This window comes from Phaenicophaeus curvirostris, chromosome 2 (assembly GCF_032191515.1).
Source record: "Phaenicophaeus curvirostris isolate KB17595 chromosome 2, BPBGC_Pcur_1.0, whole genome shotgun sequence".
Lineage (NCBI taxonomy): Eukaryota > Metazoa > Chordata > Aves > Cuculiformes > Cuculidae > Phaenicophaeus > Phaenicophaeus curvirostris.
The window spans coordinates 10482652-10509951 of NC_091393.1; the positions used below are offsets into that span (position 1 = coordinate 10482652).

Sequence of the window (27300 nt, forward strand, 5' to 3'; positions counted from 1 at the left end):
AATTACAAGCCCTAATTTGTGTCCGCAGAGCGTTTGTTACCCGTGTCAGTCCTGCCTGGCCCATCAGACGGGGCAGAACGCGGAGGAGGAGGAGGAGGAGGAGGAGGAGGGGGAAAGAAGGAGCGCATCTGCGAAAAGGAATAGATTTTTTTTTTTCCTCTTTAAAAAAACCCACCCCCAAAAGAAAAAAAAAAAAACAAGCAAACAAAAAAAAAAAAAAGGCGCAACTTGGCTGATAACTGGGATTTAAAAAGAAAAGGCGCAGTCGGGAGGCCGGGCGGCGCGGAGCCGCGCCTGGATGCCCGGGCGGTAGGGGGGGGCATGGCCGACAAGCGGCGGCCCTCGCCCGGCACCACCATGAGCCTCAAGGCTCACGCCTTCTCGGTGGAGGCGCTCATCGGCGCCGAGAAGCAGCAGCAGCAGCAGCAGCCGCCGCGGCCCAAGCGGAGGAAGCTGGGCGGCGAGGACGAGGCGGCCGAGGACGAAGCGGGAGGCGGCGGCGGCTGCTGCCCCGGGAGCTCCCCCGCCGCCCCCGCGGCCACCGGCAGGACCGGCGGCGACACGGAGCCGGGATGCGCCGCCCGCGGCCCCGCCGGTGAGTGCCCGCCCGCGGCCCCGGGCTGCCCGGGCGGAGGGGACGGCGCCCCGGGGGCTGCGGGTGCCCCGAGTGCGGGGAGCGCCGCGGGGAGAGGGATGCGGGGCGGGGGGGGGGACGGACAGCGCGGAGACGCGGTGATCGGGGGTGTATGTACAGCACATCTATAGATACACGAGCTGTGTGTCTGTACGTACAGCACACACCTATAGATACGCGTGCTGTGTGTCTGTATGTACAGCACACACCTATAGATACGCGTGCTCTGTGTCTGTATGTACAGCACACACCTATAGATACGCGTGCTGTGTCTGTATATACAGCACACAACTATAGATACGCGTGCTGCATCTGTACATACAGTACACACCTATAGATACGCGTGCTGCATCTGTATACACAGCACACAACTATAGATACGCATGCTGTGCGTCTGTGTATACAGCACACACCTATAGATACGCATGCTGTGTCTGTATTTACAGGACACAACTATAGATATGCGTGCTGTGTCTGTATATACAGCACACATATAGATACACATGCTATGTATGTGTATATGCAGCACATATAGAGATAGATACGCATGCTGTGCGTATGTATATACAGTACACACATATACGCATGCTGTGCGTATGCATATATAGCTCACATATAGATACACGTGCTGTGTCTGTATATACAGCACAAATATAAATGCGCATGTTGTGCATCTGTATATACAGCACGCACCTATAGAAATGTGTTGTGCGTGTGTATATACAGCACACACATATACGCGTGCTGTGTGTCTGCATATACAGCACACATAGATACATGCACTGTTTTTATGCGTATATAGCGCATATATAGTTACGCGTACTCTGTGTGCATATACAGCACACATAGATACGCGTGCTGTGTGTGTATACACTGACCACATATATAGATACGCATGTTGTGAGTCTGCATATGCAGCACACATATAGATACTCATGCTGTGTTTCTGTATATACAGCACACATATAGATATGCGTGCTGTGTTTGTGCGTATATAGCACACATAGATACACATGCTGTGCGTATGCATATGTAACACATAGATACGCGTGCTGTGTGTATGTGTAGCACACACATAGATTCTGTGTCTGTGCTGTGTGTGTACATGTATAGCACACATAGATAGACATGCTGTGTGTGTACATCTATAGCACATATATAGATATGCCAGCTGTGTATGTATAGCACACATATATAGATGTGCGTGCTGTGTGTTTACATGCATAGCACACAGATGCGTGTGCTGCATGTATACATGTATAGCACATATATAGATATGCCAGTTGTGTGTATGCATGTATAGCACACACATATAGATAAATGTGCTGTGTGTATGCATATATAGCACACATATAGATGTGCGTGCTGTGTGTACATATACAGCACACACAGATTCTGTCTGTGCTTTGTGTGTACATGTATAGACACAAATGCATGCGCTGTGTGTATACATATATAGCACATATATAGATATGCCAGCTCTGTGTGTACATGTATAGCACACATATAGACACACATGCTATGTGTGTATATGTAGAGCACACAGATGTGTGTGCTGTGTGTATACATACACAGCATGCCTATGTAGATGTGCATGCTGTGTGTATACATGCATAGCACGCATATATAGATATGCATGCAGTGTGTGTACACAAATAGCACACATATAGGTATACGTGCGTGTGTGCACATGAATAGCACACGTAGATTCTACGTCTGTGCTGTGTGTGTACGTATACAGCACAGATGCATGTGCTGTGTGTATACATAAACAGCACATCTACATAGCTGTGCATGCTGTGTGTGTACATGTATAGCACACATATATAGAAATGTGTGCTGTGTGTGTACATATACGGCACACATAGATGATGTGTGCTTTGTGTGTACATATACGGCACACATATAGATGTGCGTGGTGTGTGTGTACATATAGGGCACACACAGATGTGCGCGCTGTGTATATACATATACAGCACACATACAGATGTGCGCGCTGTGTGTGTACATATACAGCACACATACAGATGTGCGCGCTGTGTGCATACATGCAAAGCCCACAGATGCGTGTGCTGCGTGTGTACATACATAGCACGCATATATAGATGTGCATGCTGTGTGTATACAGAATCACACAATCCCTAGGTTGGAAAAGACCTCCGGGATCATCAGTCCAACCACAACACAGATGATACAGCCGGCGTCTATAGATACACGCGCTGTGTATGCATAACATAGCGTGCATGTATAGACACGTGTGCTGTGTGTGGATGTATAGCAGACACATGTAACAGACCCGTGTGCTGCGCGCACACACATCGCCGGGCGCGCAGCGTGCGCACCTCTCCGGCACCCACGGGGCCGCGCGTACAGACAGAGGGACGCGCGTACAGACACACGGCCGCGCGCACGGACAGACGGACACGCGTCCCGGCAGCCCCGGCCCCCCTGGCTTCCTCCGTTCTCTCCGCAGGCGGCGGCTGCGAGGAGGGCGCTGGCCCCGGCTCCCCCCGCGGCTCCCCCGGCGGCTCCCGGGCCGGGTCGCCGCTGCCCGCGCCCCGCGTGGAGCTGCAGGGGGCCGAGCTCTGGAAGCGCTTCCACGAGATCGGCACCGAGATGATCATCACCAAGGCGGGGAGGTAAACGGGGAGCGGAACGGGGTGGGGAGAGCCCCGGGCTGACGAGATGCCGAGTACGAGCGGTGCAGACCCGGGCAGCATAAAAGCATCCGATCTTATTAGAAATTACAAGCCCAGATTCTATGGAATCCATATGCTGCCCCCCGCGTTTTCATTAGCGATCGAAACGCGGCCCCTAAACGGCACAAAGCATCATTTGCCTTAAGGGAGAGCCCAGTCGGGCAATTCCTGTTTTATCTTACAGGTGCATTGAAAAAACAGAGAAAAATAGTTCATCGCGGTTAGGCTTAACCCTCCTGCTTGTTCCGAAGTAGCGGAGATCTGATTTTTTTCTCCAGTAACGACTTTTAATTGATTTCAATAAGAAAAGCAGCAAAGACCGAATAAACCGGAGTGGCTTTAGGTTTCCAAAATCCAGAAAAGTACCTTTCATTACCCTGCAGCCAGCTCGTCGCTAGGACGTCTCGTGTGTTATTTTTTTGCTTCGAGAATGAACTTTCTTGCTAAAAGGCGTGCCAAACGTCAGCTGAGAAATGCATTTTTATGCTGAAACCATCGCATCTATTAATTACTCCGTTCTCTCCGCAGAAGGATCTAAATCTTGACTTTTTTTTTTTGTTCGTTTTTGTATGGTGATGGGTTTATTTTTTTTATTTTTTATTTTTTACCTTTTTTTTTTTTTTGGGTCAAAGAAATTACCTCGCAGCTTCGTTTCTGCTTTCAATAAAGAAGTTTTACTATACCTTTCAAAGACAGAGCGAGCTCTTGCACTTCACCTTTAGTAAGTTGCAGACAGGAAGCCCCCTCTCAATAAAGACCATATTGCTGGGTTACAGCGTGGCACGTTGGCTTTTATAGCTGCATCCTTGCGGTGTTATAATTGTATCACCGCGGATTTAGCTCTCTAATTCGCTGCTGGAGAACGGATACACCATTTGTTGCTGTCAGTTGAAACCTCTGTGGCAATTTGCTTGTCGCTCTTCCTGGGTGCAGGTAGCCTCTGCGCATCCCCAGAAATATATTTCCAGCTAATCTCTCAAACGGGCTTTAAATGCTCGTACGGCAAAAGCGAAGCCTCAAACCCGAATGATTTACTGTCCAACAATAAAGTCGAAACGATGTGGTAATAGCCGTACTCCCAAAGCGGATCCCCAAAACATACGAAGCATTGTTCGAGTAAATGCACTTTAGAAATCTGTTTTGACATATCGAATGGGCCATTTCATGGCTGTGTAACTATAATCGTCCGAAAGGCTCTGTAGGCTGTAAGGAAGAACGAGAAAAATCCCACCAACCGGTTGCTTTTCTTAAACAACCATCGCAGAGTCTGTTTCGTATTAAAAATGACCTCTCTCTTTCCATGTTCAGGCGGATGTTTCCCGCAATGAGAGTGAAGATCTCAGGTTTAGACCCACACCAGCAGTATTATATTGCTATGGATATTGTGCCAGTGGATAACAAAAGATACAGGTACGGTGAATTTAAGGCAAAAAACCCCATACGATGCAAGCCATGGGGAGCTTGGCTGCTGGAAGAAAACATTAACACTATACAAATTAGCAGCAGGTTGCATTTAGCTCTCCTTCAGATTCCTATTTTCATCCCAGTGCATTTAAAAAAATAGTTGTTCCAAGTATGTGATACCAACTAAAATGTCTCTTTATACATTTGACTTGTGTTGTGTATTGCTGTGGGCAGATGCTCAAGCTTTGACTTTTGGAGAGTGCAATTCTAGTGCAATCAGGAGATCTTATAATATTTTATTCCTCATCTTGTCGGTGGGAAAAATTTCATATTATTAAAAAAATGAAGGTACAGTTTTTTTCTACTGCTGAGTGGCATTAACCTTAATTAACAGCACAGATGTCTGATTTGATGGCATATAAGTTTCCTTGGTCATGCTTCAAATTGATTATTTCAGTTAATTTAAAAACTGTTTATCATTCAGATATTTAGTTGCTTAGATTCACAAAGGCTAATATTTCTGATTGCTGTTTTTTAAAGAATTAATGGCAGTATTGTCTGAAGAAAAATGTGAGGAATAAAAGCAGTTGTTCTTTGAACATTTAGGAGAAGGAATTATGTGCTGAAGTTCTCACTCTTGCTAGGGCAGAGGTATTTTGAGGGAGCTAGTTGGACTCAGATGAAACCACTAGTCCTGAAGAAATATTTGCAGGATTGGGCCCACAGCAGTTATTATTTTGAGTTGTAGATGTTTTGTAGGTCTTACTTTACAGACATGATCCCATGTGTCGTAGTAGCCACAAGAAGCCTGGCCAAGTAGTTCAGTAGATTCAGGATCAGGTCTTTACTAATCGCTGGTTTGATTGTTTCAACCCTATACTTAGTATAATGCAGGGAAAACCGCCGCGGATTTAATTGTAGAAATAGGAATATCCAGGCTAAAAGGATGGCTGCAGGAATGCTGCCTTGTTTCCTCAGCAAACACTACCTTCTGTTTTTTGCTGTCCTTAGCTCATTGACTGCAATTTTTTCCTTTTCTCATATGGTTTATAAAAAGCTTTGTAGGGTCATTTCAGATTTTGTGCTTTTTAACGAGTTGCAGATATCAGTGCTGAGAATGCCCAGTACAAACTGTTAGGGGAGCCTTTTCTGACTGTGCCATAGAGAAAAAGTGCTTTCTTCTCTGTACCAGTGCAGTGCAGCTCAAATGAAAGCCCTTTTCTTGCTTTGCGTCGCACGTGTGCATTTACTTAGCAACATAAGCATAGCATTCCTAGAGAGTCTGGGCAATTCCTTAATTCACAGAAAAAGTGAGGTAATTATTCCAAATTGAATAAAAATGTTGATATTAAAAATTAGAACCAGGTATATCAAATATGAGTTGCTAAACCTCCTTTCATTTAAAATACAGTCATACTGAACTGCACTGTCTGCATAGTGTGTTACATGGTGCCCAGATAACTGAAATAACTTTACAAAAGTGGCTTGAAGGGATGAATATTTTCCTAGCTGGCAAGCTTCTGTTTCTGTAGTCGTGTATTAGTACCACACCTTTAACTTTCCTGCTAAAAATTAATGCTTTACGTGTTTTACTTGATGCCACTTCTCATTCTTTGCTGTGCTTTGCTAAGTTTTTTTTTTTTTTTTCTTATTGCTGACTGTTATTTTAACATTTGCTGTTCATGTGGCTTTACAAACTGTCTTGCAGATCTTTAGATTTGAAAGATACAATGGCAGTCACATATAGAGTCTGGTCTTTAGCCGACAGAGCAGATAGTAAAACTAAATGGAAATGAAGGAAATTACTTCTAGATTTCTAGCAAAGTTGGACCTTATTGTAAATATTTGGGAGCTGAAGCTGTAGCTGAAAATACTTCATGCATATTTATAACTTTACTTACTTCCTTCTGTAGGGAAAGCATCTTTTTAGTAGAAGCCAAAAAATGTAAAATAAATGAAAAATGTTACAACAGGTGACCGTATGATCTGGGGTTAAGAATTTGTCTCCAGGAGAGAATTTCACCACCATTCTAAATCTTGGTTTTACAGCTTCATGTGGATTGTACGGAGTGATGCGTGTATTGGACCATTTTGTTTTCATTTCTGATTATGTTGTTTGCCTACTACCAGTAAGGAACTGAACTGCATAAACAAATTATTTGATAAAGTAGTTTTTGGTTCTATTGAAAAATATAGTTGAATTACTAAGACTATACTGTACCTGATTAGTGCATTTTAAATCGCTCTGTGAAGTGTCTGCCTTCAAAATAAATTTTCTGCCAAAGCAGGCACTAGGACTTTGTCAGCATTGGCCTATCGAATGAAATATGGGCTGTGTTTTTTTATTTTTAAGCCTTTCTGCAGTGCTATTCAAGAAAATTAATATGGTCTTGCAGAAATAGTAAGAACATAGTTTGACATAGTTTCATTATTTTTCTCAATCATGATGTTTTTTCCCTTCAATAGCTTTATTTGTAGACTGTTATATTGGACTCAAGATGTTAAATCTTCCAAATATGAAATTACTACTTGATTTGATAAATGAAGGACTAGAGTATTCCTGGTTTGTTGATGCCTACTCAGATAAGAGCTTAAAGCTCAGTGTGGAGCCCAGTGTTAGGACTGTTACTGATTTTAAGATGGCTAAGCTCAGATCAGAGCACAATTTTTAACCTTACTTTTGCAGATAACAAAACTATGGTTTTGAAACTAAACACCCCTTTAATTTATTTTCTTTTCATGTTTTGTTAATTGGTGGGTTCTTGCTATATGTATTTGCTCTAATTTGTTAATAAAGAATTGATCTGATAAATTATTTTGGGGTTTGTGTTTATAGATCCTTGTTTTCTTTTTATAGGTATGTTTATCATAGCTCCAAGTGGATGGTGGCTGGTAATGCTGACTCCCCAGTACCACCTCGTGTTTACATTCACCCCGATTCCCCTGCCTCTGGGGAGACGTGGATGAGACAAGTGATCAGCTTCGACAAACTGAAGCTTACCAATAACGAGCTGGACGATCAAGGGCATGTGAGTACTTTCTCTTCTGCAGTATTACATGTAGGCACATTGCTCAGCCCTGAAAGACTCTGACGTACAGCTTCAGGGTGCCAGAAATAGGCTTGACTTTTCAAAGCTGTTTTGGAACTTTACTGTCCAGATCTAAAATCTGCTCGCTTTCTGCTCTGAAAATTAACTGCTTATTAGAGCCTGCTGTTTTACTCCACCCTCAAAAATAGAACTCCTTCTGCAATGTAAGACTTTACAAGGCTAAATTGCCTTGTATGAAGGGGCAGAATTGCTCTCGTGTTTTCCCACTGAGTGTGTTACTCAAAACTTCTGCTCCGATCAAAAAGGACGCTAAAATTCACAAGTGGCTAGAAGAAACATTAATAGTGTGTAATAACTTCACGTGAATAAAAATACACTTAATTATTTTCTTAACCCAAACATTCGTGTGAAATCCCATGAGGTGTTAATAATTGCAGTCAAAAACGAACAACATGGGAGCTGGGTTCGCTCCGATAATGATTTATTACATACCTTATGAAGCAAGACCTTTTCACAGCTGAGGCTCATTACTTCTGAAAAAACTGGCGAAGACGTATGCAGTATGAGTGTTCTGTTTGCAAGTTCTAAATTGTTTAGTTATGACATTATCTAATGTGACAAAATGTGTTGTGTTAATATTTCCTTTTCTCTTCAAAACTGTTGAAACATGACATATGTAAGCCAGTATCTTTCCAGCAATACTTAAAATAGTTTTACTCGACACCTTAGGAAATAATTAAAAAATGAGAATTGTTTCAAGTCAGGGTGAAGTCTTTAACTTTGCAAAATCCTGTAGTAAATGGCAAGTGTTGGCTTCCTTTCAGAAGGAACACAGAGTTCCAAGTGGTAGATTTTTAAAATGTTGGAGGCAAGTTTTGAGACAGGATGTGGATTCCATTGTCGTTAGCGTAGCTGGATTTATTAAGCAGGATACTTTCTCCTTCATGGAAAGGAGTGAAAGAAAATGTACCTGGCAGAGAGAACAAAGATACTGCATGCATCTTTCAGTACAGCTGTAATTCTGTGACACTAAGCCAGGTATTCTGTCAATAAGTTGTCCAAGTTCGAGAATTTTTTTTCCCTCCTCACTTTTGTTTGTAATGGAGATTAACATGAGGCTCTGGTCAAATACAGGAGACTGTCTGGACTGAGGTACTGAATGTGATAACAAGGATAAAAAGCCTCACTTGCATTTAATGCTGTTCATAATTTTATAGTGCTCTTCCTTAAAAGAGTTAAGGGCAGCAAATGTAGTTCACTTAGTTTCTTCGGTATTCGTGTATTTGTGATGATTCTTAAGTGAGAGTTGCTTTCTCTGAGACCTGAGTCTATGGTAAAGACTTTAAAAAGTGAAGCAGATGCAAGTGGATAAAATGTCACCTTTCCAACAGAGAGCAAGACAACTGGGTTTTGTACTCACTTGTTTCACACGAGTGATACATGGGTACCACGGTCTCCCTGGGCACTTGCAGTTGTGAACTGCCCTGTGATAAAATTTCAGCTACGTAGAGAATTGTATTACTGTATTTTTCCATCCCAGATCTTAGCTTTGTTTATACTCTGAACTGAAACCTGCGTAGTGTACACATTCATAATGTGGCCGGGGGTGGGGGGGATATAAATTTTCTGGTCCTTAGTTAAGTGTTTCGTTTTGAAACTAGTGAAGCGGAGCTGTGGTACAGTGATTTGAGACACATTGAACTGATTCAGAATTACAGCAGCGCCCCTCCTCCCCAAAATGGAAATTTAAGTATTAAAATAAAAGGACAAAAGAAGGATGACTGTAAAATAATTTCATATTTCTCAAATCTGGGAAATTGCAAACATGTCATTCATAATTACCAGAAAAGGCAAAACCAGAAAGCAGAAAAGTGTCCCTTCCAATGGGTACATTTTTTCTTTTAAAGCTATGGTAGTGTGGAATGCTGTATTGAAAAAGCTGTGTAGCCTCCGAAGACCTCCAGCAATAATGGAAAACGAATAATCATATTTTGTGATGAATATAAAAAGCAATTGTTTCTCATAAGCAGGAAGGAACCATTTTTCTCAAGAGGGTGCTAGGGGAGGGATAGGGGATTAGAAGAGCTAGGGGTCAAGGCTATAGTGTTCCTCAAGTATTTTTTTTTACATCAACTGTTCTGACCCTTCTAGCCCTGCGTGAGAGGTGGGGTGTATTTTAGATTATTAGAATTGGGGCTTATTTTCCCCTCTCTCTTGCTGAGGCAGAATGGCTTAGAGAAACCTTGATGGGGTCTCTAAACTCTGCCATCGCTCCTCCAGCAGTTCAAGCAGTGTCAGGCTTTAGCTGTTGTTCTTTGGGTGTGCTTTCCATGCTGTCTGGTTCCAGGGCTTTAATCCATGCCGAAACTGTTCTTTTATTCTTCCTCAAAGGTGTGAGCCTTTGCTGAGTTTTGTGTTAAAATCCCAGGGCTAGGGTTTGATCTTGCAGGTGGTGAGGGAGCTTGCTCCTGTGAGATTAACCCAGAGCCCTTTTACCTATTCTAGAGCAGTAACTCTCCGAATCAGTGGGAGAAGCAAGCCATGTCCGTGGGAATGGGGACAATATTTGCAAACAGATGCTAAGGCAGTATCCCTGTGCAGTATTTATATTGCGGTATAGCTCATAGCAGTCAGCTCCCCTTGCATTGCACTGGCCTGGGATTACCTTCTTGTGAAAGGACATCAGCCATCTCGAAGATGACTTGCTTTGGTGCTCAGATGCTTTCCAGGCTCCTATCTGCCTGCTGCTGTTTTCATCAATATTTTGAGTGGGAGCTTGTGGTGAAGTAATTTTTGTTCTGCCCAGACATTTTGAAGTGCATCTGGGTGTAGGACTCTCTCTGATACATGGGTCCCGCTTGCAGGATGAGGAGATCAAGCAGAATTTGTAAGGATATGTTTTCCTTGTGTGTTTTTGATCTCAAAAGGGAGTCCCAGGGTGAATTCCCTTCTTCAGAAAGATTACGTTCTTACAGAGGCGTGAAGGCCTGATGGCATCGTTAAGACACGTACTGTGGCATTTGTGTCTTTCATCTGACTTGTGATGGTAAGGAAAAGTCTGCGTTTTGCAGTTGACATGGAGAAGTGCGTGGTCTGGGCTCCTTTTGTTAATGATTCTCATCCTTCTCTCATCTGTGGAGTGCATGCAGCATTGTAAAAGCAGTCTTTCCCGCCGGCTGGTTAGAGCTGGCTGATTTTTCTATTTGATGCAGTTTTTAATTTAAATTTCAGTAGAGGGTGAAAAGTCAATATTTTTGATGCTTTTTTCCATGATTTTCAACTGAGTATTTTTTGATGCAGAGGAACATCTTTTAAGTTTCAGTGAAAATGGGGCTGTTAGCGTGTTAATTGTTCCTTAGTGGTTGTTTTTTCTTTTTTCCCTTTTGAAAGTGGGGTGAGGCTGGAAGCCCAGACTTGGCTCCAAGTAGCAAGCTCTGCTTACAGTCAATGGGAAGTTATAAGTTCTTGTCACAATGAAAAGCTGGGAAACATCAGCATTTGCGCTTGCAATTTTTGCCTTTGTGAACAGGGAATCCATGCTCCGGGACACTTCCCTGACTGCAGAAAGCCTGGACTTTGTAGGGAGAATAAAGGAGGATTTTTGGTGAGAATGGCATCAAGGTGAAGCTTGTGCCATTGGTGGTTTGGTGGCTGGGTAATCTGAGCACCACCGAGCTGCCCGCTGTCCCTCAAAAGAGATGAGGGCTCTCACTTGTGCTGGTGAGTGACGAAGCTGGCAAAGGGGCTGGAGAACAAGTCCTACAGGGAGCGGCTGAGGGAGCTGGGGTTGTTTAGCCTGGAGAAGAGGAGGCTGAGGGGAGACCTTATTGCTCTCTACAACTACCTGAAAGGAGGTTGTGGAGAGGAAGGAGCTGGCCTCTTCTCCCAAGTGACCGGGGACAGGACAAGGGGGAATGGCCTCAAGCTGCACCAGGGAAGGTTCAGGCTGGACATCAGAAAATAATTTTTCATGTAAAGGGTCATTGGGCCCTGGCAGAGGCTGCCCGGGGAGGTGGTTGAATCACCTTCCCTGGAGATGTTTAAAAGACAGGTGGATGAGGTGCTGAGGGGCATGGGTTAGTGATTGATGGGAATGGTTGGACTCAATAAGCCGGTGGGTCTTTTCCAAACTAGTGATTCTGTGATTCTGTGTGATTCTGTGATTTGTGCCGTGGTGGTACCCAAGCTCTAGGTCAGCGCTGAGGCCTCATCACATTAGCATCAAGCTCAAAAGCCATGTTGCAAAGTTAATCCCAAAGACAATACCAGCTTTGTGTGTAGCAGGTGTCTTTGCTCTGTGAGGCTGTTGTCTTGCCCTGCTGCCTACCTGTAGGTTCCCTCCTGTGGTATCTTCCATCTGGTAATGGTGTCTTGACAGCGGCTGTGGTCAGAATGCAATTCTACATGTGGCAGGAGAGGTTTATTCCCCTGTGTAGTGTTTTAGTCTTGTCCTGTGAGGGATTTATAGAGAAAGGTAGACTCTTCCAGTCTGAGTTGAAAGCAGTGCCAGTTTGTGCTTGGTGTTTGGTGGGACTTGTTCTGGTTGGGGATTTTCTTGCTGGCTTTTAAGAGTACAAAGGGAAAGTTGCTGCTTCTGCAGATAAACTGTTATATCCTGTTTGCGCTGTTAAATGTGCAAGCATTGTGGAATGAAAAGCTGGAATCTCCTTTTCCTTAGCCTTTTTCTTCAAAATAAGTTTAGGTGATACTTAGAATAATAAAGCTAAATGATTTTTAGAGTAAATGTTGCATCTGCCTTTCCTTTTGTGTCCGGCCTTCATAGTGTTGCTCTTTAATTCACCAGGGCTCTTCAAATATGTATTATTTAGAATTCAGCATCCTGATCATTAACAAAGATCCCATTGTACAAAACACAGTACAAAATCAGGAAAAACAAATTTCTTGCTATGTATTTGCCAGTCATCTCACTGTGTCAGCACAGGAAACTTTAGTGTAGCACAGAGCCAAGCCAGGTTACTCTTAAGAGTTGACAAGGATCAGTTTAGCTGTAGTATCCATTCAGATAAGGAGTGGGAGGTGTTTGTCTCCATGCTGCAGTGGGTTTGCTTGTTCTGCTACATGAGCAGAGCTGTTCATGGCTGCCGGAGTTATCACGGCACTCAGTCCTCTTCTCCATGTGAGCAAGCAGTAGTTTGCACTGCAGAGCTGATGGATGAAGTAATTGGAGCAGAATGCGGCACACTCAGTGGCACCCAGGCAAACGGCAAGGCACAGAATAGTGGTGGGTTTGAACAGGGGAGCAGAGCTTTCCTTGATTATTATTTATTTTTTTTCTGTTGCAACAGTACCTCCCCTGGTATCGCTGAGCATTCACAAAAAAGCAGGGTCAGGCATATACTATCCTCTCTACATTTACATTTTGTACGTCTTTGCCAATGGGGAACTGAATGGAGTGTTGTAGAAGAGAATACACATTTTCATGATAAAAATCTTGGTCTGAGCAAAACTTCAGACCCTGGGAAAAGGCTCTATATAAGAACATCCATAGGGCACTCCCTTAGCAAATTCATTGGAGCCTGTCATGTCATTGTCAAAAACTTACTTACAGGCTAATAAAACTTTCTGATCACCTACCTCCTAGAAACTTGGCTTATACAAAATGGGGTCATGTCATCTGGCCAAGACCAAGTGTATTAAAATATCCAAACCCTGGTTATTCTAAAGGAATGTAGTGTCCTCTATGTCATTTGGATGGATGAACTTTCATGGTGTCTGGGGCTCTGTCAAGTGCTTCACCACATGCACATTCTGAGGCTACTCCAAGGAGCAGGAAATTAAAAAGCTTCCCCTGAATGTTGATTTGGGGTTCCATAGCCCAAAAGCCATAGGACTATTTATTTATTCAGTTACTAATTTCTTAGGCCTTCCAACAATAATAGTTGAGCTTCTAATTTTTTTTCTTTAAATCTTCTCTTTTAGTAGTGATTAGCTGAAGTGGAGTAGAATAGAGGGAAAATTCTGTATTTAAAAACCCCTCTAAAATTTCGGAGCATATTTGTATTTATTTTTATGTACTATAGCGCATGAATACTTTTTCCCTATACTTTATCCTTAATTGTACTTTTGCATACTGGTAGGGGTTTGTGCATTGATATTATTTATATGTATTATAAATCTAGGGGTATTAACATTTTAGAGTTTGAGATTTTGGTGTTATTTTACTCTAAGTTTCTGCTTCTTAAAAGTGCAAGAGACTCAGGTTGTGTTCAAACCAAGATATATTTCCAGCCTTTGGAATATCAGGAAAAAAATTACTCCAAGCATATCTTGGAAGGTTCCAAAACAAAAGGCAAATGTTACTACTGTTAATCCCGTTAGATCAAGTCTAAGCTCCAGTGGAAAAAGGTGATAAAACTTCCCTAATTCCAGTGGGACCCGGACATCACTCCTAATTTTCTTTTTCAGCCAGTCTCAATCGAGCCAGTCTCTGAATTTGGAGCTCCTGAGTTGTAATTTTTAAATGCTTAGGGCTGGCAATAACATAAATGCACAGGGATTAGGCTACTGTAATAAGAACCTTCAGAGGTTAAAGAAAACATTTGATTTCCAGTAAGTGGCATGGTAAACACACACCATCATCTGTTCCAAAAAGCTATTAGTCCTGAAACAGCAGGGTGTCCTTTCTAATAAATGTTATCTGTTTTCCTTTCATGACTGCATAGATTATCCTTCACTCTATGCATAAATATCAGCCTCGTGTCCACGTCATCCGGAAAGACTGTGGAGATGATCTGTCCCCCATCAAGCCCATCCCGTCGGGAGAAGGGGTGAAAGCCTTCTCCTTTCCAGAGACAGTCTTCACTACTGTCACAGCCTACCAAAATCAACAGGTAATTTGGGCTTTCTGCTTAGCATTTTACAGGTTTTACAGAGTAAACCAGGGAAGTCAGAGATAGGAGAAAAGCAGACACTAAGAAGCGTTGTCTAAACTCTTTTACAAGTAGCTTTCACGAGTAGTATTGCAGCAGTGCCTGGAGGCTAGAGTTGAGGCTTCAGGTCACGTGGACAAAGTACAGCATGTAAAAAGTCATTGCTCTTATGGAGTTCACACAGTCTAATGAGCACAGTTAATAGTGCCTTAATTATAAATATGGTATTGAAGCACAAAGCAAAGAGCAGTATAATTCTTAAAGGTGTTTTAGTGCCCGTAAGTGTGGATACATGTCTGGATAGAATTTTTAAAGCATTGTTGATCCTGACCCCAGTGATTTCAAATATGCCAGGGCCTTAACAGAGAAGCTGGGATCTGAAGAAAGTTGCAGTTGTTTTCATTAACTGCATTCAGTGTTTATTAACTGCAAATTGTCTGCGTCTACACAGGTTTGAAGTCAAAAATAGATTGCAGGTTGCATGACTCCAGTGTTTGGCTTATTGCTTTTTGAAGTACTCATGTACATAGTGACACCATAGTTGTGACATTTTATTAATTCCACCTAAGTCTTTGTAGCTGCATTTTGGGAAATTTTGTATACCTTGCTATCTTTACAAAGAGAAGAGCAGGACAGCCGTGTAAATACAGAGATATAATTATTTGGTGCCTATGCCACTTATTTAAATAAATTACTAGTATTTGGGGGGTATTTGCTGCTTTTTTTAGTGGATAATAACCTAGAGATAATCTTGCCTTTTGCATTTCTTTCTTGACATGTACAGAAATAAAATTTAATTTAAATTTTATTGCGGTTAGGCAGTACACTCTCTTAGGTAAAGAATGACATATGCCAGAAGATTTTTCTCAAGAATTCCAACCTACCATTTGGTAGCATTACGTGCCTACTAGCTTCTCTGGGGATGGGCAAAAATAAGGATCAGAAGGCTGGCCCTTATTTTACTGTGTTTCAGGACAACCATCTTAAACCTTGCAAATGTGAAGAAGTTTCTACTCCACTGTTGGCTTAATTCTGTCAGGATAGTAATTTTGTGTGCTGCATAGCTGAATTTGCAAGTAATAATTTCTCTAATCATCTTCACAGATAACTCGTCTTAAGATTGATAGGAATCCATTCGCCAAAGGTTTTAGAGATTCGGGACGTAACAGGTAGGTGTTGGGGAAGGAGATGGGCTTGTTACTGCTGACAGAATTAGTTTCTGAAGTCTAGTAGAGGGGAGTACCCATATTTACAGACAAATTAGTCTGACGACTCAGACTTCCTGATGGAGCACTTAGGTTTCCCAGTAATGCTCTCTGATGGGCTCCCGTTCCTACTCCTGTAACCATCTCAGTCAAGAATGGGTTGTTGGCACACAGGTACTTGACTCATGTACTCAGGTTTCCTTTTGGTAGAAGTGATGGCTGCAGATGGAGTGAATGCATGCACAAGTCTGATTTCAGGCAACTTCTGAAATCTCCTTTCTCCTGTCTGGAGACACAAATTGCAGATACTAGTGTTAAACTATAAGCCTGATATGGCATTTATGCACAAAAGTGACATTTGTTATGGATGAATGGCTTGCTGTCTTCTGGTAAAGTGGAAGAAACTGAGTTGCCTCTTATACTAACCAACCTTATGTTTAGTACACTTGCTTAGGATATGAGAGACCTGTGTTCCAAGCATCCCTTTAAGCTAAGGAGTTTTAAATCCACTTCCTAGACGAATGCCTTTCCTGCTATGGTATAGATGGCCTTGAAACGAGCCTGGTTTCCACGTCTTCTGTTGCAGTTGGGCTGATTAATTGCTTGTTCTTTCTTGATCTATGAATCTTTCAAAATAGAAATAAAGAATCTGAGCAGTGCAAAGTGGAGACTTGGGTCTAGTCCCTGTTGCCAGTACTGATGAGGTATTTTGTCCAAAGACTGTTTAATGCAGAATACTTAAGCCTGTTATGAACTGTATGTTAAACCATTTCAGCTAAAAAAAGCAGTATTTAATTGTGGTGCATATTACACGTCAGTTCCAGTGACCACATTGCATTTGGTGTCTACAGCTGCTATATTTATGACCCAGCCTTGCAGAGAAGGGAGCAGACTGTGTGCTGGCATGAATGGTCAAAGAGTATCTTTTGGTAGCTGCTTTACTGAGCTTCTCTTTTAGCAGAGGCTACAGTATTTAAGCTTGTTTTATGTTTCCACCCAAGTTCCAGAAATGCTGAGACTAGACAGAAAATGAGAGTATTTTTTTGAGGACCAACAGTTATTGAAGGGGTCAAGTAGTTGTAAAGATGTGCAGGAATTCACAGTATTTTGTCGGTTTGCACTCTATATTTGCTGCTCTCAAGATTTTTGTCTTCTAGTAAGAAACAATTGGCCATACTCTGTCCTGGGATCTGGAAAGGATGCCCCAAGAACTACCATTGTGAATAGTTTTGTCCTCCTTTGTAGCCTTTGAAATTAAGTGAATGGTAACTTCCAGATAAATGCAGTGACTGAAGAAACTGTGTGTACTCAGGGAAGAAAACAGTTGCCATATGTGCCCTATCTGACAGCTCTCTGTAGAAACTGTCTTTGCTATATATGCTTTTCGCGGAGCTGTGCAAGTACTAAGTACTAAGGAGAGAAGTGTGAAACCTTGACCTCTCTGAAATTTCTGACTTTAAGTGGGGTTTGAGAAGACGCCCTTGAAAACAGAGAGGAAAGGATCATTTGGAAACCAGTTTTGAACAGGATTTAAGGTAGTTGGACAGCCTGGCTGTTACCCAAGGAGAATGTAGGTGCAGTAAGAGCAGAGCATCTGCGGCCTTACAGATCCATTTGTAGAACTGGGGCTATTCAGAGGGTTGGTTTTTTTTTTGTTTGGCTGCTAGGAACAAGTTTGGTATTGGCATTAGAAAAAAAAGCAGGATATTTGAATTGAAAGACAGTTGTAGTTTACAGAAGAGGATTAGGAGGCCAGTCCTACAGAAAGGGCCAGTCTCCGCATAGATGTTTTGGAATTGCCTTTCTATGAGGTCTGAAGGACTTTACTGTACTGCTACTCGTTACAGAAGTGACTCTGCAAACTCTTGTCCACTGGAAATTGATGTGGGTTTACCGAAGCCAGTATTGCTGTTTACTTTGATGGGCTCCCTGGTACTGAATAAATGTGTTTGGGAATGCAGCTCAGTTGTCAAGGAAAATTCCTTTTTTTGATTTATATTGCTGACCTACTCAGTTGATTATTGTTTTACTCTGTTGCTGAATGTTGAAATTAAATTTAAAGATTTGGTTATCTTTGTTGTTCTCGTGGGTATGCCTCTCACGTAGCCCTTTTAGTCTGCAACAAACAATTTTATCCAGCTTTTCACAGTTGCTTTAGTTATTTCAGCTGTCTTACCATGCACTGCTGCGTGCAATAATTCTGTTTAATTAAAAATATTCCCTCTCAGGTCGTTCCCATTCAGTCCCAAAGGCTATTTTACAAAAATCAGTAGCTTCACCTTTTAAAAACATTCCCTGTGAATTTGCAAAGTGCAACAGAATTTATATGCTGAGAATAGTCTCATTCTTCAGCTAGGCCTTAAGTTTGACCCTATAAAAACTTCTGCTCAGGAAAGGACCAGAATTTCTCCCTTTAAATACTTCAGGAAAAAAACATAACTGTTTGTTAAATAAACTTGGCCATTTGATAGCGTAAATTAGGGTGGTGATAAAATGTGGAAATTGTTCAAAGGCATCTTGTATAAATTATTGCCTTGGCTACACTCCTCCAGGAGGTGGCTTTTATCTCCACTTTAACTTGAACTGAAAATTCACCATTACTGCAGAAAATGAAGGCTATCTTTTTATCCAGGTTCAGCTAGTAAATGCTTTGTAACTGTTTCCTGAAATACGTTTGTGACTCCACTAGAAATGCTATGGGGAAGAAGCAGCGTCAGAGGAACATGCTGGTAGCTTCAAATTGGGCTGTTTGCATAACTCAAGTTTACAGAGTGCTGCTGCTCAAAGGCAAGCGCTTGTATTTGGTGTGTGCTGATGCTGACACTTAACAGGCCTTTGAGGACCAGCAGCCAAAAATAACAGGGAAATTCTACCTCTGAAGTGCATTATTAAGAAAATTCTGTTGCAAAACAAATGAGCCTTTACCTTCAGGAAACAGAGATTCTTCTAGATATTTTCTGCCTTGATTGTCTACCTGGGTATTTCTCTTTTGCATGGGACCATTGAAAGAAAATGATACAAGATTTTTAGTTTCTAAAGGCATTTTGCTCAGCCCATAATAATAGAGACAGAAGATTGCTTCATACATTCTAGCGGCAAAAAAGCTGTACACCCATGTCTTGCTCATGTCTTAAGCGTGATATTCCAACTCATCTGTAATGACAGGAAATCCTGTTTTGATAGGAATTGTCCATGTATCACCTTTGTTTTAGGCAGAAATAGGAGATCATGCCTCTGGCAGTTAGGGTAGTTGCTGTTAAGAAAATGTTGTACTAGGAAAGCATTTAATATCATTTTAATCAAGTCCACGCCCAACCCCCGAACCCTGAAAAAGCCAAAACTGAAATAGAGTGCCAGATCTGTGATACTAGAACACTCTTTGCGTGCTGCTAGCCCAGTGCCTTCAGATCACGGCAGTCTGGTGGATGAGGATGCAAGGCTTTTTTTTTTTAGAAAGCAAAATGAACTTAAGAATATTTCTGAAATGTTACTAATTTCTATATTCTTCTGAAGTAAAGTATCCAGAGAAGAATGACAAAATACAGCTCTCTTTCATGATGCTGTGTTGGTTTTGTTCTAAATAGAATGGGACTGGAAGCTCTGGTAGAGTCTTATGCCTTCTGGAGACCTTCACTGAGAACACTTACATTTGAAGATATACCTGGGATACCCAAACAAGGTAACAGTCATCTTTGTGTTCTTTCAAATAAAAAATGCATTGAGATAAAGCTTTGCCCGTTGTTCTTTACAAAAATGTAGGTATGTTTGTCACTTGCAGAGGAAAAGCAATCAATCCCAATGCAGGCCATCACCTCTCATCAGAGCTATTCTAAGTTAGAAAACTAATATATACAGTCTCTAATGTCTGTATTTAAAGAAGGCAAAGGAATGAAAGAAGAAATGTCCGCTAAGTAGTGAATCAATAGTGGCAAGCTTAATTGAGTTTCTGCCTTGGAAAGCCTCCTTAAAGACCTAAATACTTTTCATTAAAAGTCCCAAGAAACTTTATCTGCCTCCTGGAGCTTGAAAAAAATGGACCTCCTCTCCATTTTTCTTTTTCCTGCTTCCCAGTCCATAACTTCTTAGCTTCCACTTTCCCAATCATACAGGTAGTGCTGTGAGGGAGGGAGGATTATTTAAATGATCCGTTTTGATAGAGAGGGGAGTCTCTGTAGTTTCTTTCTGAGTTCCTTTATTTCTAAAGCATCCCTAGGCATACAGAAAACCCCTCAGCTATTTCGCAATGAAATCAGCTTGCTCCTGATACTTCACATTTCCTGCTTTCTTGATACTATGTTCCAGATTGAACCATGCCTCTTCAGACCAAAACTCCAGAAAATATGGAAATACTCAGAAATAACTTTTATCAACTTCTCCTTGGCCAAGTCCTTTGAGAAATCTTGAGCATCAGTGCCCGACATTGGCAATTAAAAAGGAGGTTTTGTGCCAAATAACAGATAAGTTGGATGAGGGCTGGCAAAGGTGGAAGATGGGAGTGGGAGATGGTCCTTATAAAAGGCCTGTAATGACAAGCCAATATCAGGCAACGCACTGCTATATTGCCCTATTTGTATATATTCCACTGTTTGAGAGCAGAGGAACTGCTGCCATGGACTTCCCACTTCCTTTTCTGCTGTTGCCTGAGGTTAAGGAGCTTGTTGATGTTCATAGAATGGGATCTGGGATCCTTGCAAAATATTTGGTGGTCTACCCCTTGGACAGTAAGGTAGTTTAGAGCCTTATTAAAAGGATTTGCCCTGATTGTTAATGTTGGAAGTGCCCATCTTCAGGTAGTGGAGGTGTTGATGTAGATAGGAAGAAAAATACACCAGGATTTCTGGTATGTGGCAGTGTCTCGTGCTGCATTGTGCCTGTTGTGGCCTGTCAACAGAGTAAGAAGAAGCAGGCAGAGTTCACTGATAATGTAATTTTGGTTTTACTACCTCCCCTATTATGAAAACCCCTTAACTGTTTGACAGCATACACCTCTGCAGCATCAAGCTGTTTTATTCTATCTCCCTTGTTCAGGGAGATACAGTCTGTAAGAAAAAGAAGCGTTTCTTGCAGCTGGGAAACTTTCAGTCCTGAGGAAAGTCTCCACCTGTAGCAAGCAGTACATTTTTAGGAGCGTTCAGCACTCATATTTGTCATGTAAGAAGTTCTGATATCAGTAAATGAACAGTCTGCAAACAGTTTCTTGCAAACCTAAACTTCCACCTACCCATTCAAGAAATGAAGCAGCTGCACATAGTGCTCAGCCTACACTTCAACTGACGTTGTTCTGAAATTTTGTTCTCAAATTTTTTTGTTTTGAAGTCGGAAGTTTTTTGCTTTGAAGTTTTGCTCTGAAGTTGTGAAATTTCCTGAAGCTGTTGAACTTGTTGAAGCCTTTTTCATCTGAGCTAAGGAGCTGGTTCCTTAGCTGGTGCTCTGACAGTGACAATTGGGCACAGAGAGCTTGAAACACAGTCTGGGGTGTAGCAACAGGATAGGCAACACAAAATTAATTATTTTGAAGAAAGCTTCTTGTGATGTGGTACTCAGACTGACTACATCTTAGCTGCCAGGCAGCTTGCTTCCTGTGTTGAATAAAGAGTAGTTAACCTTTTGGGCAGGAGCTCTAATTATTGAGTGATGGTTATAAAAGTGTTATGTTCTTTTTCTTGGACAGGTTATTTCTTTAAAAATATACATGTGTGACACACACACATACAGGCACATTCCCCTCTTTCACATGTATGTAGAATGTGTTTTGAATGAATTTGTGTTGTGTTTCATGTCAAGGGTTATTATAAAAGACAGTGGTCCTGATCTGTCACCTAGGAAGTGAACCTTGCCTAACATGCTTCTTACATGGTAATATTCTTTTCCAGGAAATGCAGGTTCTTCTACTTTACTCCAGGGATCTGGCAGTGGAGTGCCATCTACCCACCCTCACCTCTTACCAGGTTCCCCTTGCTCATCTCCAGCCTTCCACCTCAGCCCCAACACTAGCCAGCTCTGTAGCCTTGCTCCAGCTGACTACACAGCTTGTGCCCGCTCAGGCTTGGCCCTGAACAGATACAGCACTTCTTTGGCTGAAACCTACAACAGGCTCACAAACCAAAGCAGTGAGACATTTGCACCTCCGAGGACTCCCTCCTACGTTGGTGTGTCGAGTAGCACGACTGTGAATATGTCTATGAGTGGCAGCGACGGGGACGCGTTCAGCTGCCCGCAGACTGGCTTATCCATGCAGATTTCAGGGATGTCTCCACAGCTCCAGTACATCATGCCATCCCCATCCAGCAATGCCTTTACCACTAATCAAACCCACCAAGGCTCCTACAACACTTTTAGATTGCACAGTCCCTGTGCGCTCTATGGATATAACTTTTCCACATCCCCTAAACTGGCTGCCAGTCCTGAGAAAATTGTTTCTTCCCAAGGAAGTTTCTTGGGGTCCTCGCCAAGTGGAACCATGACGGATCGGCAGATGTTGCCCCCCGTGGAAGGAGTGCACTTACTTAGCAGTGGGGGGCAGCAGAATTTCTTTGACTCTAGGACCCTAGGAAGCTTAACACTCTCATCTTCTCAAGTGTCTGCACATATGGTTTGATGAAGCCTTTAAGTAAAAGTACAGTATGTTTAGTGTCTACAATGTATTTCTTTTGGAATATGAAGGGACATTCAATGTAGCTTGTAAAGTGTGTGTATATATAATACGAGAGGAAGTTTCTCTGAATTTTTTACTTGATTGTGGCCAGATTATTCTTCTATTTTGAGTTACGTGGAGTTTGTTGCGGCACAGACTGCTTTAGTTTTCTGGTATAATACGCTTAGTTGTCTAACACGTTGGGACATATGCAACAAATTAAGTAAGACTTCCTCCCCTTTCCCCCTTCTCTGTTCTAAACCCTTTAAAGAATGAAATGACACTTGGAGTATTAAACAACAAACAAGCCCACTTACATTTCCTATAGTACTAGTGAGTTTCTTTAAAACATTCATACAGTGATAAGCTGATGCACCAAAGGCATTTTACAAGTTTCTTCTCTGTTATAAGGGATATGAAAGTTATTTGGACTTTTAAGTGTTAAGCATCCAGCATCCAGCCTAAAGTAGGAGTTTGGCTAATGGATTATTTACAAAGTAAACAGAAAGATTCATTTGCCTTCTCATGATATGCTGGTTTTAGCTTATCAATGGCACAGCATTCTTACTAGGAATATTTTTTTTCAGCTTTAGTCTAGATTTATGACTAGGTATTTGAAAACGAATAATGTGTACCCAGATTGTGGTGGTAGGAATAATTTAAACCAACAGCAGAAGAAGTGGCATTCGTTAGTGCATAATGAACTTCATTTTTGTCAAAGGAAGGGCTTAATGCATTTTTTCCTCCATAAATATTACCTATAAGTAATTTAATGGACAGTAGGATATTCTAATGTATGTTTGGTTTTGTATTTTTATTTTTTAAAGGAAAATGCAGGTTTGATTTAGGGAAATAAAAAGCGAGCAGGATGAGAAATTCCATTATTGGTTTTACCCTTTTGTGTGTGTGTGTTTTAAGTGCATTTTTTTGTTTGTTTTTAATAAGGGCTTCCTCCATCCTCAGTATCTTATAAATAGTTTGCCTGTAGCAGTTAGGCAGATGATGCAGTTTGCTTGCAAGTGTTACAGAAGCAGTACTTTGTCGTAGCTGCCTCCCTGTAACACAGCCAAACTGGGACCAGGATTACAACAGGCAGAATTCCTTTAATAGTTTACTTTGAATATTCCAGCATGACACCTACAGGCTATGTCCCTCCCTACAGGGAGCCATCTGTCTTCCTCTTATTCCTTTCTGTCATGAGGTTACTACTTCTCTCTTTCTCAGTCAGTTTTTGCCCTAGAAGTGCAGAGGTTCCTTTCCTTCCCTTCTCAGCTATTTTTTAATCGACACTTGTAAGAACACAGACTGCTCCTGACCAGGCTTCTCCAGGGTGACAAGAACACAGGGAGACACTTGTCATGGCAAAATTTCTGCCCTCATCTGCATCTGCACAGCTCTGGTGCACATCAGTCCTATTGTGAAAGCTGCCTCTCAGCTGCCTGTCAGAGCTTAACCATGGAGGCTGCAGAACAGATTTTAATACTTGAGATAATAGGTCATCTTCAACAATATGCAAAGCCTCCTTTATATTGTGCAAGTGATGCAAAGGCATTATAAAGTGGGTACAAACGTAGTTGAAAATGCATCCCTGGTCAGAATTGAAGGAGAATAAGGGCTTTCAGATTTTATAGTTTTCTCTGTTGGATTTCTTGGTGAAGGTGCGTTATCATGTTTCTCAAGAGTTCCTGCATCTTTTCTGGCAAACGCGGGGCTTCACTGCTCCCACTTCAAGAAGGTCTCGTTGCAGCTAGTATTTCATCAGTGAGATGGAGATAATGCATGCAGAAACAACCCTCTCTCTCTTCTTCTTACCTCGGGAATAGAAGAGAAACCACAGCAGTCTAAGCCTGTGCCTGGAGAAGGCTTTGTTTTTATTAGTTACATATTTGTTCATGTTAAAAAACATACATAAAAAGTTCTTATTCAAAGATGGAAAGACAAGAGGATGAGCCTGCAGTTGAGGAGATGTAGGTTTGCTTCTTTGCTGTCACAAACTTCCCAAGTGGTCTTGGGCAAATCACTTAGCCTTACTATATCTTTTTTCTTCTGTAAAATATAATAGCACTTCTCTGCCTCACAGCAAATGTGGATAGTACATTAAAGATGAATATAATCTTTACATCTAATGTAATGTGGACAGGACATTACAGGTGAATGGCTAGGTTGTGTTCATATACGAGGATAAAAAGACCATCCATGTGTTTCAGGTCTGTTACTAGTTTCAACATTGCAGTGTCCTTTGAGGCAGACCTCCTAGCAAAGGCTTAAAAACAGTGTTCAAAAATCTCACAGTAATGATTCATGAAATGGTCCCAAGATGCGTATAAGATGGGCAAATTTTCAGTTACATAAATTGTTATAGCACTGTTAGTTTAAATTAAAAAGAAATTGTGGATAGTAATTCCTGCTCTAACCAAAACTTTGAAATGTTGCAGTTGGACAAATCTTTGAATGGGAAGAAGGATGCAATTAATCTGTACTTTAAAAAGGTTAATTATCCATGTCATCTTAAGGGCTGTACCTAGATAAAAGTGTGGAAGAACTAAATCATGCATGTTCCTACAAGGGTAAAAAAAGGGTTGTGCATAGATATTGATGGAGGTGCTCCTGGCAAGGTTATGTACTTTATTTTCTGGGAATTCTTTCAAACCGGTCTCTTATTTTTCCTCAAATTATTCTTATCATATAACCACACAATATTGTTTGAAACATCTGTTCCTTAAAATTTGAATCATATTGTAAATATTTACTGGTGTGTCATTGTGAAAAGACTAGCTTTTTATCAATATAGTAAATGCTATATATGCATTATATCTATAATTATATACCTGTATTTTACAAAAATGCCACAGAAAAATATATTAAAGCGTGTATGCAAACACTTTTTACTACATTTGGAAAATTGAGGGGCTTGGGCCTTCTTTTTTTTTTCTCTACAACTTCAGCAAAATCAAAGGAAGTTACTCTAAGGTAAGCTCTGAAAATCGAAGACTTGATATGACAAGCTAGAGCAATCCAACTAGTCCACAACTCTTACATGTTTTGGTTTAACCATCTGCTGTTGAACCTCTCTGTTTTTTGTATGCAGTGGTCATGACAGATGTTGAGCACAAGGAGATCCTGAGGCTGATAGCGCTGTGAGGTTTTTATGTGGAAAGACAGGACTGAGCATCTTGCTGGGCTCATTAGCCAGTGACAGAGCCTAGCTGGTTACTCATAGTCCAATTTATTCCAGCTGCCAAGGCCAGCTCAGCTGCCTCATATCGACCAGACTGTGGAAGTTAGCACTTGCATGTGACTGCGTGCTTGCGCAGGAGCTCGGTACCCTTTGTATTTTTCTCTTTGTGCTTTTACTTTGGTCATTCCCTCTCTGCTTAGCTTATTCGGAATGCAAAAATTCATCAATTCCTAAGATACTGTTATTCAGAAATAAGCAGCATTTATTCCCCAGAAATACTGTTTTGCCTAGTGGTCTTATTTCTCATTGTACTGCAATAAATGATTCCATGTGACATAGGGCACACAGCCTAAAAATCTGATTACTTTAGAGACCAGGGTTTCATAGTCACTTAACACCAGCATTGTTGCAAATGACCAGAATTAGGGCAAAAGAAGTAGGCATGAAATGCTTGATCATAAGTATCAGGCCTCAAGAGAGAATGAAAACTTCTGGTTTTAATAAGAGAAGAGCCTTTCTTGGAATAGCACAATTGGACTCTAAGAGTGCTCATTTTTGCTCCAGCAGAGGACAACAGGGTACACTTTAAAATCACACATAGTGTTACCATTAACGCTAGTAGATCTCTGCCGTGAGCAGTTCAACAGAAGGAGCAGAAGTCATCATCAGAAGTGGCTCACAGGTTCCATGGGTATATTTTTCTAGTAAAGGTAATACATCTAAATATTACCTCAAAGAAGTATGTTTAAAAAGTCTGAAGAGAAGCTACTTTTAGAGGTTTTTGTTCCAACTTCATATATGAAATTACTATTTTATTGCACCCTTCTGAATGCACTGTTAAACTCCTGTGATGTTAGTGTTTATGTTTACCTCTGAAGTCCAAGTTTTGATATCACAGCTGCAATTTATCATAATGGTTAGTCTTTGTGGGTTGCCTTTTCGCTTCTGCTGACAAAACATATTTTCCTTTGTGGCTTTTCTACATGTTGGAGGTAACGCTTCAGTTTCAAGGCAAGCATTTGGGCTCCAATTCTGCCACAGGTAATGACAGGAGAAGTAGAGGTAGCACAAATGAACCCTGCAACACCGCCATACAGTTTTGAAATCTCTCAGGTACTGTGGTGACACCCATAATCTATAGGTCTACCTAAATATGTCTCAGTGCACCCCTTAAGGGAGTCTGTAGCCTAAAACAAGAACTGACATCAAAGAAGGATAAATAAATCTTGCTGTGAAAATACTTGTGCTACCCAAAAGCTGGGATGTTGCAGCAAACTCGGGCAGTGTAGACCCAGCTCAGGCTTAGCCCATGTCAGCCCTGCAGCTACTAGGACTGTGCCATGCCCTTGTGATCATTTGCACACCATTGGGTTATATTTGGATGCTATAACATAGAACCAAGAGTAAATTTAGAGCATATTAGAGGAAACTTGGACTCCACTGTGGCCGTTGGTAATGCTGCCGTTGACTTGAGCTTTATGGATAACACATTTTCAGACCATATGCCATCCCTCTTTCTGTTGCTGTGTGCTTTACCCATGCAGCAGTTGTAGTTATAGTATTTTCAGGGATATTCTTCTTGCCCTTTGTGGTGTTTTTTAGGTGG

The 27300-nt window shown here is 41.6% G+C and overlaps 1 protein-coding gene across 1 annotated transcript; it reads left to right on the forward strand.

The window, feature by feature from the left end:
• The first annotated feature begins 238 nt into the window (after positions 1-238).
• Positions 239-26105, forward strand: TBX18 (T-box transcription factor 18). The gene is made up of 8 exons (XM_069851198.1): positions 239-595; positions 3108-3273; positions 4642-4743; positions 7595-7766; positions 14471-14638; positions 15782-15846; positions 19467-19561; positions 21756-26105. The coding sequence occupies exons 1-8, from the start codon at positions 322-324 to the stop codon at positions 22478-22480; spliced, it is 1767 nt and encodes a 588-aa protein (XP_069707299.1). The 5' UTR covers positions 239-321; the 3' UTR covers positions 22481-26105.
• Positions 26106-27300: the final 1195 nt, after the last annotated feature.

Bases quoted from the DNA above. Each gene is read 5' to 3' on its own strand.
- TBX18 (XM_069851198.1), top strand. From the start codon at position 322: ATGGCCGACAAGCGGCGGCCCTCGCCCGGCACCACCATGAGCCTCAAG. The intron at 4,744-7,594 runs GTACGGTGAATT...TTCTTTTTATAG, and splicing joins GTGGATAACAAAAGATACAG to GTATGTTTATCATAGCTCCA. The intron at 14,639-15,781 runs GTAATTTGGGCT...TCATCTTCACAG, and splicing joins CAGCCTACCAAAATCAACAG to ATAACTCGTCTTAAGATTGA.